Raw genomic sequence first — 12884 nt, 5'->3', positions numbered from 1 at the left:
AGAATGCTGCATGACACTATTAAGGACAGTTGACTCTGAACATAAATGTAGTTAAGATAACATTTAGTGAACTAACTAGGCTGTTACACACAAAGAACCCACAACATTACCAGCACTGACGTTTTGGTCATGTTTTGTAGCAAAAAAGTATTAACTCATCAGAAATACCACAAGTGTGTATATGTGTTGAATGTGCACAACATGGATTTATTTCTGCAAAATAAATGATTTAACTGAATAAAAACATGTTTTAAGTATATAATCATATAGAAACCTGCACAGATGTAATGGAGGTTTTTGTAAGTGATAATATATTTCAAATGACATTCACATGCAAATGAATGCATTTGTAATGAATACCATGTTAACCTTCTTAGCTCGGGTAGTGTCGCTACTTTGGTCATAAACTAAAATGTAAACCGATGATGCTGTTTAAGGAAAAGTCAGAAAATCACCAAGGATTAAAGGAAGGAAGCATTTATTTTAGGAGCAGTTGAATTCTCAAGACACTTTCCCACCATTTTTGATAAGGGATACAATGGATCCAATCAATGAGTTAATCAAGGAAACATCTCTTTAATTGCCCTACATGCCAGCATCCACAAGCTTACGTTTATTATACACCTCATACTTCATATTCCAGAGGCTGGGGGGAGAAATCCCAATGATGCAGCAGCCAAGCCTCCGGCCTGCGTTTCCACTCAGCAGGCTCCCAGCGTCTCCCCCTCTCCCCAAGTCGTCCTCCCCCTCATGGATCACCACGGCTCTTCCAATCACAGACAGCCCTGTGAACAGCGTGGCCTCAGACTCTATCATCGTATTGATCTTTCCTTTCTGAGCCACAAAGTTACCGAAGTCCCCAGGGTGGTCTGGGTGGTGTACGCTGTGTGGGTTGTAGTGGCCTCCAGTGGAGTCACACCCCTGGCTCAGGTCTCCAAACTGATGGATGTGCACCGCTCTGGGCACTGGGGCGCTCTCTGTGGGGAAGCCACTGAACTGAAGGAGCACCTTGAGTTCCCCCTCAGGATAGTCCTGCTTAAACAGCACCTGACCGTACACTTTTGGCAGGCCTTCAGGGAGTGAGGTGCTGGGTCTCATTTTGCAGGCTGCGTACAGAGTACTATTGTTCTGCCTGACCTCTGGTGGAGTGTCAGTGGAGACACATTGCTGACAGCCGGCCAGCAGAACCAACACTGCTGCTCCTAGTATATTCATTGACCTGAAAAATGTTAAAATTGTTAGGAGTGCCTCAAATGGATAAACTCATCATGTGTTGCATGACAATACACATGATTGCTGTATTTAGATACCTTAATTTAAGTTAAAGTAGTAGCATTTGTATAACTACTCTGTTCCTGGTAAAAGTCATGCATTATTCAAAGCCGTTCGGGAAAAAAACAAGGTAAAAATAACTCACATTATGGGGTTATTCATCAACATGTTAGAAGGATTTTAATATTGCAGAAATGTTTGAGCTCTTTTGAGCTACTTTTAATACAATTGGGTGGTTTTAGTAAGACAGTCACATTATAGTCATATCTTTAGGTTATCACATCTGAAAAAGCTAAATGAAGTGTAGGCTTGACCCAGCACCTCATGATAAATAAATACAATGTCGCAATATTTTACTCTGCAGATGGAGTTAATTAAGAGCAAAACGCAGACTTCAGGCAGCCTAAAATCGACTTACCCGTGTAGACGCATGTTAGGCAAACAAATCCCAACAAAAATGACAACTTGTTGAAAGGTCTTTACTGATGATACACTCTACCCTGTTGAAGCCTGTCGAGCCCAAACGCAAAACAAATTCAAAACAAATCTTGTATAAACTGTCTAGTAGGCGTTGTTTACTCTTTGCTAAGGGTGGAGCACCGTCTTTTCACGAGTTAGACATAATGCAACTTCTTCCAAACGTGCTGCTGAAGCTAACTTACCTTCTTTGAACAAAAACTCGTCCTTCGTGTTTATAGTGGATATGAAGTTCAGCGCAAGTTCTTTCAGGAAGACTGGGTAGGCCTATATACTATAGGCTACATTCACTCCGCAGCTGCATATAATCAGCTCATCACGGGCGTCTCTTTAACCTATTACATTTCATCTCATTCTCCAGCAGCCAATTACCGTGCTGCAGCCAAACTTTAAAATGGAAGGAATAAATGGCAGAACAGAAAATATATTTGTCCAAAAATAAATGTTCTACAATTTGCATTAAATGACCATTCCCTTGTTTTTATTACTAACAGGATGGAAATCCCACTCTGCCTCCTGAGAAAAGGAATCAAGTAGGCCTAAGTGATTTTGACGTGTGTGTGTGTGTGTGTGTGTGTGTGTGTATGTATACTTCAAATGGCTGAAATGGCTATTAACATAAAAGTATTGTTCTATATCCTATATCTTTAATTGTTTATCGTGGATATATTAATGTAACAGACCAATTATAAGTCTGTGTAGTGGTAGTGATCGTATCTTCATGTCCTCTTCAGGTGAATTTAGCCCAGCTACTGAGGGACAGAGACAAGAGCAGTGAACTTTCTGAGGAGGTGAAGGAGCTGAAACGATGCCTGGTGGAAGCTCAAGGTGACAACAGGGTCGGCTTCATGGGTCATTCGCGGGCCATGCCCCCCCAAACGAGTCACTGTGCCCCCCCCCCCCCCCCCCCCCCCCCCCCCCCCCCCCCCCCCCCCAACGCAGGGCAGGCAAGTGAAAACGTTTCCACACAATGTTTTTTGTGTGAAATAAATCAGAAATAAAGAATACAAAATAAAAACACAGCCTGAGGTGTGCTCATTGCTGCTCGTTGATTGGTGTGTTGCTTGACCAATGACCCCGACCTTTGTTTTGTTGTCATTACGTGGCTGACTGTTTGGTTGTAAACCCAGTGGCGATCTGTTCATCTATTATACTGATTATACAGTAAAGACATCGAAAATAATATGATACAGACAGTACAAGTACTTCTGGGTCTCTGTGTGTCATTCAAGCTCGGCTATCCTATGTATGTGTGGCATGAGCGCATTTTGTTGTTGTTAGCATCTGGTTAGCTAGCTATGCTAACGGATATAAAGAGCTGTTTCTACAACAAGTGGGGAGGAGAGTCCTCTCCTGTCAGACTGAGAGGCTCAGATAACTCCAGCTCAGTGAGGTAAGGTCAGGAGGACTCTGTCAGTGTTTAGATAATGAACTTAAGTTATCTGTCCTTGTTTGTCTACCCTCCCTCATCTACTGTAAAGCGTCTTTGAGTTGTGAAAAGCGCTATATAAATAAAATGCATTATTATTATTATCTCAGTGGGTCTCAAACGGTTTGGTCACCATTTATGTAAAGAAGTATTTCCGAGGAACACCTTGATATGATCATTGTAGTTATTAAAAAACAAGAGAATACATGAGAAACAGGTATGAAATACTACAGGACAGCTATTTGAAGAAGAATACAGTTTAAAGGGGAGTGATTTGTAAAATAAAGAAAAGTAAATCTGCTTACATTTCTGTTTATGGGTGTTGACAGATGTATCCATAGATCTCTTAATTTTGCTCTCAAAGTGCACCAGATTGATGCTTTTAACTTCAATATTTAAATCTTCCCTTACAGGATGTTAGGTCCATCACCCACCTAAAACATGTTCACATGGATAGGATACTAAACATTTGCACACTTTTTATATGGTGGCCTATGTCCATATGTTTCTGTTTTGGTGGTCGTGCCACAACCGTGCATGTATGCACAAGTCATAGGTGCGCTATAAAATAGCACTACATCCCTGCAATGTGTGTGAAAACAAGAGACTTTACAGCATGTTTTGAAATTGAAGTTGCGATGGTGTTTGTGTATTGGTTGTTGACGGCAGTGTGTGCCCCCCGTTGTAATGATTTCCCCCCCATTCGATTTGTTCTAGAGCCGACCCTGGGTGACAACAAGGTAAACACTGTTCAACATAATGGACATTGCAATTAAATAAAATATGAATAATTCTCTTTTTCGGTCTTGCATATATTACCAACATGTATAGTTAAGAATGTATCTGATTTGAGTTGGCATAAAAGTTCATGCAGAAAAAGAGGTTTATCAGATTAAATAAAGCAGAAAACTGGAAAACTGTGCAAAATACAAAACGATGTATCTCTCTCCCAACAGCTTTTACGAATGACCATCACCAAACAGAGGCTTGGAGACGAGGAGGTCGGCACTCAACACTTTCCTGCTCATGAGCGAGAGGATCTGGTCCGACAGTTAGAAAGAGCCGGAGAGCAGGTGAGAGGGCTGCTTCCTGTTGTTTATTTGTTTTAATGCAATCATTTAGATTATGAAGGTGACTTTCAGTTAATGGCTTTTTGGTGAATGCATCATGACATTTAACAGAAGTAGTACTTGTAAAAATGTTCTTAAAATCCTGCATTTAAAATATGAACATTAGTTTTGTAACAGTATGTAAGTATAGAGAGACATTGTATTTATGACCTGGTTAAACTTATTCAAAGCAAAAAGACCTCCTAATGTCAACAACTTTGCTATTAGATTTAAATGTAGTCCAACCTGACATAGTTAGTTTTTCTTACTAACACTATCCAACTATAGGAGGCTTTCTTAGAGAGGTGAACTTACAATGTATATCACAAATGTATTGGTATGTTTTGTGTGTCTGCAGAACGAGGTCCTGGAGCACAGCGTGAAGTCGCTCACAGACGAGCTTCAGGACGTTCGAGCGGAGCGGGACGTGTTTCAGCAGAAGGCTCATCGGCTCGAGATCAACCACATCCTGGGCAACGATGAGAAACGCATTTTAGACGTCGATGCACTCTGCATGGAGAACAGGTTTGTTTCTTTAAAATAAAAATGTCACTTGTTTGTGTGACTGCAACAGTTGTTTCACAGTTTAAAGGTCAATCTATAACTTTGGATTGTATATTTATGTTTAATCAGCTGGTAAATTAAAAAAGATGATGATAAAATGTGAATGTACATTTATTGATTGGCTTCTAATACTATCATTATTATTATAATTGTATCCCAGGTATTTGCATGAGCGTTTCTGTCAACTTCAAGAAGAAATCCACTTGCTCAAATCAAACCTGGTGAAGTACAAGGTAGCTACATATTTTATTGTGATTTTCTTATTTGTTAAATATCTTACTCTTACAGTATTTTTAACTACTTATTAATTAAATGAAACCATTTCACTTTTTGCAAATGTTAAATGTGAATTTCCTTTTTTTTTTCAAACTACCTTTCTCTCAGATCACAAACCTCTCATGCATTACATTACATTGCATTTAGCTGACGCTTTTATCCAAAGCGACTTACAATAAGTGCGTTCGACCAACAAAATACAAACTTGAAGAAAACAGAATCATATAAGTACATCAGGTTTCATAGAGCAAAAACATTTCAAGTGCTACTCAACTGGCTTTAGGTAAGCCAGTCCTTTATTAGTATATAAGTGCTTTGTTAATAGTTCTATTGCTCGAAGTAGAGTCGAAAGAGATGAGTTTTCAGTCTGCGCCGGAAGGTGTGTAAGCTATCTGCTGTCCTGATGTCAATGGGGAGCTCATTCCACCATTTTGGAGCCAGGATAGCAAACCCACGTGTTTTTGCTGATGGGAACTTGGGTCCCCTTCGCAGCGAGGGTGCAGCGAGCCGTTTGGTTGATGCAGAGCGGAGTGCACGTGCTGGGGTGTACGGTTTAACCATGTCCTGGATGTAGGAAGGGCCAGATCCATTCGCAGCATGGTACGCGAGTATCATTGTCTTGAAGTGGATTCTAGCAGTTACCGGAAGCCAGTGGAGGGAGCGGAGGAGCGGCGTGGTGTGGGAGAATTTAGGAAGGTTGAAGACCAGACGAGCCGCTGCATTCTGGATGAGCTGCAGAGGTCGGATGGCACATGCAGGTAGACCAGCCAGAAGGGAGTTGCAGTAGTCTAGGCGTGAGATGACGAGAGCCTGGACCAGAACCTGCGTCGCTTTCTGGGTCAGCTGGGGACGTATCCTCCTGATGTTGTAAAGCGTGTATCTGCAGCAGTGGGTTGTAGCAGCTATGTTTGCAGTGAAGGACAGGTTGTTATCTAGGATCACACCCAGATTCCTTGCAGTCTGAGTCGGGGAAACAACAGAGGTGCCGATGTTGATTGTTAGGTCAAGAGTGGGACAATCTTTTCCCGGAAGGAAAAGCAGTTCAGTCTTGTCAAAGTTGAGCTTGAGGTGATGAGCAGACATCCACTGAGAGATGTCAGATAGACAAGCAGAGATGCGTGCGACGACCTGGGTCTCTGAGCGGGGAAAGGACAGAATTAATTGGGTGTCGTCAGCGTAGCAGTGGTATGAAAAACCATGCGGGCTAATGACAGATCCGAGCGAGTTTGTGTACAAGGAGAAGAGGAGGGGACCAAGAACAGAGCCCTGAGGGACCCCTGTAGTTAATTGACAAGGGTCGGACTCCGACCCTTTCCAAGTAACCCTGTAGGTGCGGTCTTTGAGGTATGAGGTGATGAGGGAAAGTGCAGAGCCTGAAACTCCAAGTTCTTGGAGAGTGCGAAGGAGGATCTGATAATTCACCGTGTCGAATGCAGCAGACAGGTCCAAAAGGATGGAGGAGGAGAGGGAGGCTGCTTTAGCAGTGTGCAGTTCCTCAGTGACAGCAAGGAGGGCAGTTTCTGTATCATGCCTAATAATTTCCTCTGATTTCAGAGTCCGCTGGACTGCAGGAAAACCTCTAAGATCTGTGGGAAACCTAACATTAGTGCACTGACTGGGGTGCTCTCTGCTAAACAAGGTCAGAAGGATCAGATATATTAAAAACAAAATGCACATGTAGACATTTACACAAGCTTTGAAGGAAAATGCAGTTTTATAAACCCTTAATTTGTAGAAAGCCTAACATGGTGACTGTATTTTAACTGAGAATAATGATGTGTGTAGGAATTGTTACTGTCTGAAGAAAACGGCTGCAGCTTGCCGGTGACTCCTCAGTCCATCTCAGACCTCAAGTCCCTCGCCACAGCTCTGCTGGAAACCATCCACGAGAAGAACATGGTTATTCAGCACCAACGCCAAATCAACAAGTACTCAATCTCGTACCTAACACACATACCTAATGCACTGTAATCTCTATCAATAAGGCCGGAAGAAAACATGAAAATATCTTTGTTTTTGTTCCTTTTTGTTGTTAGGATTCTGGGAAACCGAGTAGCAGAGCTGGAGAAGAAACTAAAATCATTAGAAATGTCTGGATTATGGAGCCTGCCAGGTGAACACCATTATCTTAAAGTGGACCTATTATGCTATATTTGAATAATATATTGTAGGGCCATACCTATATAAAACATGTCTGTGAAGTTTTTTTTTCAAAATACCAAACAGATCATGCATTTTAGCCATGCCTCATTTCGCTCTATTTGCTCTTTTCCAGCCCTGTTTTTGCAAGGGCTGATTCTGTGACGTAGCTTTAATGCAAATGAGCTGCAGCTGACCACGCCCCCCCTGCAGGAGAGGGGGGTGTGCTCAAAGATCAGCTGCTGGGCTCTCAGAAGAGGGGGAGGAAAAGAGAGCCTCCGTCCTCCGTGTATTATTCTTATATTATTATATAGAGTCGTTATTCATTTGTTTTAAAGCTCAATAAATAACCAAGAAGACCTTTGACCGGCACTTTTCTAATTTTGTCCGGAAGATTTAAACTTTGACGGACATGTTGACCAGCGGAAAAAAATCTAACTGAAACTCTGCCGCACGGCCCCCTCGTCCCTTGGAAGAGGCGGAGAGGTGGAGTGTTTGTCATCTGCTGGTGGACTACCGGAGAGAATTACAGCACTTGCCTCGGGGAGGGATTGCATTGAATTACAGCAGCAGGAGCAAACGCTTGCCTCGGGGAGGGAGAAAAAGAGCCAGAGCGTCCACAGCGGAGAATAAACAGAAGAGCAACCATGGCAACCATGCGCGGGAAGTCTTCCTCGCTGCTTTTTGTGGCAGACTACAGCCTGACAGACTTACAGGCCTGGCATACAGTGGGGCAAAAAAGTATTTAGTCAGCCACCAATTGTGCAAGTTCTCCCACTTAAAAAGATGATAGAGGCCTGTAATTTTCATCCTAGGTACACTTCAACTATGAGAGACAGAATGGGGTGAAAGAATAAAGGAAATCACATTGTAGGATTTTTAATGAATGAATTGGTAAATTCCTCTGTAAAATAAGTATTTGGTCACCTACAAACAAACCTGTAACTTCTTCTTTAAGAGCCTCCTCTGTCCTCCACTTGTTAACTGTATTAATGGCACCTGTTTGAACTCGTTATCAGTATAAAAGACACCTGTCCACAACCTCAAACAGTCACACTCCAAACTCCACTATGGCCAAGACCAAAGAGCTGTCAAAGGACACCAGAAACAAAATGGTAGACCTGCACCAGGCTGGGAAGACTGAATCTGCAATAGGTAAGCAGCTTGGTGTGAAGAAATCAACTGTGGGAGCAATTATTAGAAAATGGAAGTCATACAAGACCACTGATAATCTCCCTCGATCTGGGGCTCCACGCAAGATCTCACCCCGTGGGGTCAAAATGATCACAAGAACGGTGAGCAAAAATCCCAGAACCACACGGGGGGACCTAGTCAATGACCTGCAGAGAGCTGGGACCAAAGTAACAAAGGCTACCATCAGTAACACACTACGCCACCAGGGACTCAAATCCTGCAGTGCCAGACGTGTCCCCCTGCTTAAGCCAGTACATGTTCAGGCCCGTCTGAAGTTTGCTAGAGAGCATTTAGATCAGTGTTTCTCAAGCTTTTTCATACCAAGGACTACTTAACCAATAAAAAAACACTCGCGGACCACCTAACTCCACAAATATCCCAAAACACATAGTTTTTCTAGAACAGATTATAAATCGCCTGGAAATGGTACAAACAAGTGGAAACATGTGTGACGAAGGTGTTACCCTGGGCTTTTATCATGCAATAGAAAGTTAAATGTAAGCTTGTTCCACTGCGGAGATATTCCTGCGAGAGTGCAGAAAACTTAAATGTATTTATTTATTTCAAATGTGAAATGTTACCAATATACTCACGGACAACTAGGGGGCGCTCACGGACCACCACACTTTGAGAAGCACTGATTTAGATGATCCAGAAGAGGATTGGGAGAATGTCATATGGTCAGATGAAACCAAAATAGAACTTTTTGGTAAAAACTCAACTAGACGTGTTTGGAGGAGAAAGAATGCTGAGTTGCTGCATCCAAAGAACACCATACCTACTGTGAAACATGGGGGTGGAAACATCATGCTTTGGGGCTGTTTTTCTGCAAAGGGACCAGGACGACTGATCCGTGTATAGGAAAGAATGAATGGGGCCATGTATGGTGAGATTTTGAGTGACAACCTCCTTCCATCAGCAAGGGCATTGAAGATGAAACGTGGCTGGGTCTTTCAGCATGACAATGATCCCAAACGCACTGCCCGGGCAACAAAGGAGTGGCTTCGTTAGAAGCATTTCAAGGACCTGGAGTGGCCTAGCCAGTCTCCAGATCTCAACCCCATAGAAAATCTTTGGAGGGAGTTGAAAGTCCGTGTTGCCCAGCGACAGCCCCAAAACATCACTGCTCTATCACTTATTTTCCACCATAATTTGCAAATAAATTCTTTAAAAATCAGACAATGTGATTTTCTGGATTTTTTTTTTTCTCATTTTGTCTCTCATAGTTGAGGTATACCTAGGATGACAATTACAGGCCTCTCTCATCTTTTTAAGTGGGAGAACTTGCACAATTGGTGGCTGACTAAATACTTTTTTGCCCCACTGTATGTACTACAGCGTCTCCAGCGCTTTCGAGCGGCAATAGCCGTGGCCCAACCTCTCCTTCCCCTGATAGGTGGAGAGTTGCCCATATAGGCGGAGCACCCCTTTTCTGACATCAGAGAAATTCAAATCTGTATCAGCTCCGTTGCAGCCCCGTTTTTAGAGATTTGGGCATGGAGGAAAAGAGAGAGGGTTGTGTTTTCTGACACTTGGTGAGTTCCCTGACACACAGGGGACACATATTCATGCATAAAAGACGTACTAAAGTGCATTTTGCACGATAGGTCCCCTTTAATATACTGAAACTAATGTGCTTCATTGAAATGTGTATTCTACTTGCTTTTTACAATAATTGACATGCCTTATCCTTCCTTCTGTCCTTTTGCTTCTTGCTTCCTGAAGGCCTGACTTATAATGTGTCTCTGGGAATTTATGGAAGTACGTTTCTCTCACTTTCTCTTAATACTTTTTAACATGCAAACTTCATCTTCTTCAATAACTTCTCATACTTTCCCAAATTAATGTACTCTTTTCTATTCAATACAACAGTGACAAGCATTGTTGGAACTCATACTCGATGTTTTAATAGAAATAGAATAATAGTTTATTACAAGTAGCAATTCTGAATTCAAAAGTATTAGCATCAAAATATACTTAAAGTACCAAAATAATTGTTGATGCAAAATGTGGTATAATTATAAGGTGTCGATTATTTTGTATTAAATAATACTGCTGAATAACTTATAAATATCACCAAGTAATTGTTATTCAATTCAATACATTATATGGTGTTTTTAATATGTTGCATTATTAGCAGTAACTTAACTTATAAAATAAATCCAAGTACATTTGTTGACTTGTGGAGTAGAATTTCTCATGTAGTACAAATAATAAAAAATTGGACATAAGTAAAGTAAATGGACTTAGTCATTTTCCACTTTCTGGATGTCTCATGCTTTTATTAAGGCTTACTTTGAATTATATTTTGTCATAATAGGAGGAAAAGAAACCATCATCCTGAACACTCAGCAGGCGGAGACAACAGAGTCTCCTGGAAAGGAAGGTGAGGGATAAATGTGCCCTAAACTTCTCTCAGTGTACGCCATCTATGGTTCTGTGTTGCGGAGATTACATTTCTTAAATCTTCTATTCATATAGGTGATGAAGTGTCAGAAGAAATAGCCGTGGATCAGCAGAGCTCCACAGAAATCTCCATCCAAGAGAGTGAACCCCCCGCTGTGTCAGGTAATGGAGAGGAGCCTCTCGTGGAGGCACCATCGGCGTCCAGCGAGGAAACGTGCCAACCAGCCGAGGAAGAGCCAGCCAGCCCTCAGACACAAACACCAGACAGTGAGGAGTGTCCTGACATCGGCCAATCACAGGTCACAACGGATTTAACCATTCAGCAGTCAAGAGAAGAGGAGTGTGTGAGTGTTTCCTCTCCAACACAACATCCGTCAGACCTCTGCCACATACAGCAAACTTTAGAGAACTCTGACCCCACAGGAGAAAGTGAGGAAGAGTCAGAGAAATGCACTGAAAATGTTGAAACAGAGTGTATTTTGATACAGGAAAACATCAATAGCACAATGTCACCTGCTGAAGAAGAGCAGGAGGACGTCCAGTCAAACCGGGAGACAGAGCTTACAGAGGAGACAGATGTTTGTAAGTCAGGAAATGTGAAGTCTTCCACGAGCCGCTCTCGTGGTGCAGAGCATCAGGAGAAATCCTCAGAAACATGAGGATAATTGATACATTATTAATGCTACTTGATTCATTGTTATGAATAATGAAACACACCTGAGTTGTTACGATTGACTGACAGTAGAAAAATGAATATATCCCTGTCAGAGGAACGGGAACGCCTCCTGAGAAACAAAACAAATATCTATATGTCCACTGTCAGTAACCAACAATGTTATTTATGCTTTAATTTGATCTGTTTTGAGTCTTATGTATAAATGGTCCAAAGAATGTTGAAATCTGAGCGTAACACCCACATGTGATTGTTGAACAATACGCTGCTATAACAGCCTCCAAAACCTTTTTGGAGCTCATTTTGGCAGAGATTAGCTTCCTTCCTAAAACAGGAAACCCAAACCTTAGCCAGAAAGTTTGAAGCTTTATAATGCGTTTGTATCAGAGCGGGAGGAACTATGATTCAAGTTTGTTTAAAAAGTAGCAAAAAAGGGCTGTCGAATTTGTGTTTCATAGAGTTTGACCAGGTGGGATGATTTAGATTTCTCTGTCTTTGAGATTTACTTAAGACTGAATATGAACCCAACATTGAAGGAGAATGTAATTGTAATAACATGTCTAATGTTGACTCTGGAATAAGACACTGATTTAGGTTTTCTATAGAACTAACACAAAAATAAAGGGACACGTGTAATTGCATTTGTCATGAACTTAAAGAGGTGTTGTTGCTTAGGATTTCTCCTTTATCTTTCTACCTCTGTCCACATTTAGGAAACCATGTTAAAGATCTCTACAACAAATAAATCAGCCAGATGTTTAGCTTAAGCAGCAACTTTATTTATTTTCTTTAAAAACAATGCAAACATTTCCAAAACACTTCATTTATTATTCTCCTAAATGATAAAAATGTGGGATATTTTGCTTTTTTGCTAAACACTTTCACAAAAACAAATGTATCACAGCTATATAGAATGCTGCATGACACTATTAAGGACAGTTGACTCTGAACATAAATGTAGTTAAGATAACATTTAGTGAACTAACTAGGCTGTTACACAAAGAACCCACAACATTACCAGCACTGACGTTTTGGTCATGTTTTGTAGCAAAAAAGTATTAACTCATCAGAAATACCACAAGTGTGTATATGTGTTGAATGTGCACAACATGGATTTATTTCTGCAAAATAAATGATTTAACTGAATAAAAACATGTTTTAAGTATATAATCATATAGAAACCTGCACAGATGTAATGGAGGTTTTTGTAAGTGATAATATATTTCAAATGACATTCACATGCAAATGAATGCATTTGTAATGAATACCATGTTAACCTTCTTAGCTCGGGTAGTGTCGCTACTTTGGTCATAAACTAAAATGTAAACCGATGATGCTGTTTAAG

The 12884-nt window shown here is 41.2% G+C and overlaps 2 protein-coding genes across 2 annotated transcripts; one reads left to right on the top strand and one right to left on the bottom strand.

The window, feature by feature from the left end:
• Window positions 1-461: 461 nt before the first annotated feature.
• LOC117538048 (extracellular superoxide dismutase [Cu-Zn]-like) lies at window positions 462-2062 on the bottom strand. Its single transcript, XM_034203553.1, has 2 exons — window positions 1935-2062; window positions 462-1219 (listed from the first exon to the last, which is right to left on the bottom strand). Exon 2 carries the CDS (start codon window positions 1213-1215, stop codon window positions 586-588), a length of 630 nt encoding a protein of 209 aa, XP_034059444.1. The 5' UTR covers window positions 1216-1219; window positions 1935-2062; the 3' UTR covers window positions 462-585.
• LOC117537989 (coiled-coil domain-containing protein 149-like) lies at window positions 1976-12685 on the top strand. The gene is made up of 12 exons (XM_034203462.1): window positions 1976-1987; window positions 2244-2282; window positions 2484-2588; window positions 4135-4251; window positions 4646-4812; window positions 5012-5084; window positions 6682-6773; window positions 6918-7055; window positions 7164-7240; window positions 10186-10221; window positions 10781-10846; window positions 10942-12685. The coding sequence occupies exons 1-12, from the start codon at window positions 1976-1978 to the stop codon at window positions 11523-11525; spliced, it is 1506 nt and encodes a 501-aa protein (XP_034059353.1). The 3' UTR covers window positions 11526-12685.
• Window positions 12686-12884: the final 199 nt, after the last annotated feature.

Source organism: Gymnodraco acuticeps, unplaced genomic scaffold (genome assembly GCF_902827175.1).
Source record: "Gymnodraco acuticeps unplaced genomic scaffold, fGymAcu1.1, whole genome shotgun sequence".
Classification (NCBI taxonomy): Eukaryota; Metazoa; Chordata; class Actinopteri; order Perciformes; family Bathydraconidae; genus Gymnodraco; species Gymnodraco acuticeps.
The sequence above is the reverse complement of the archived record's forward strand: the minus strand, read 5'-3'. Positions and strand labels throughout refer to the sequence as shown.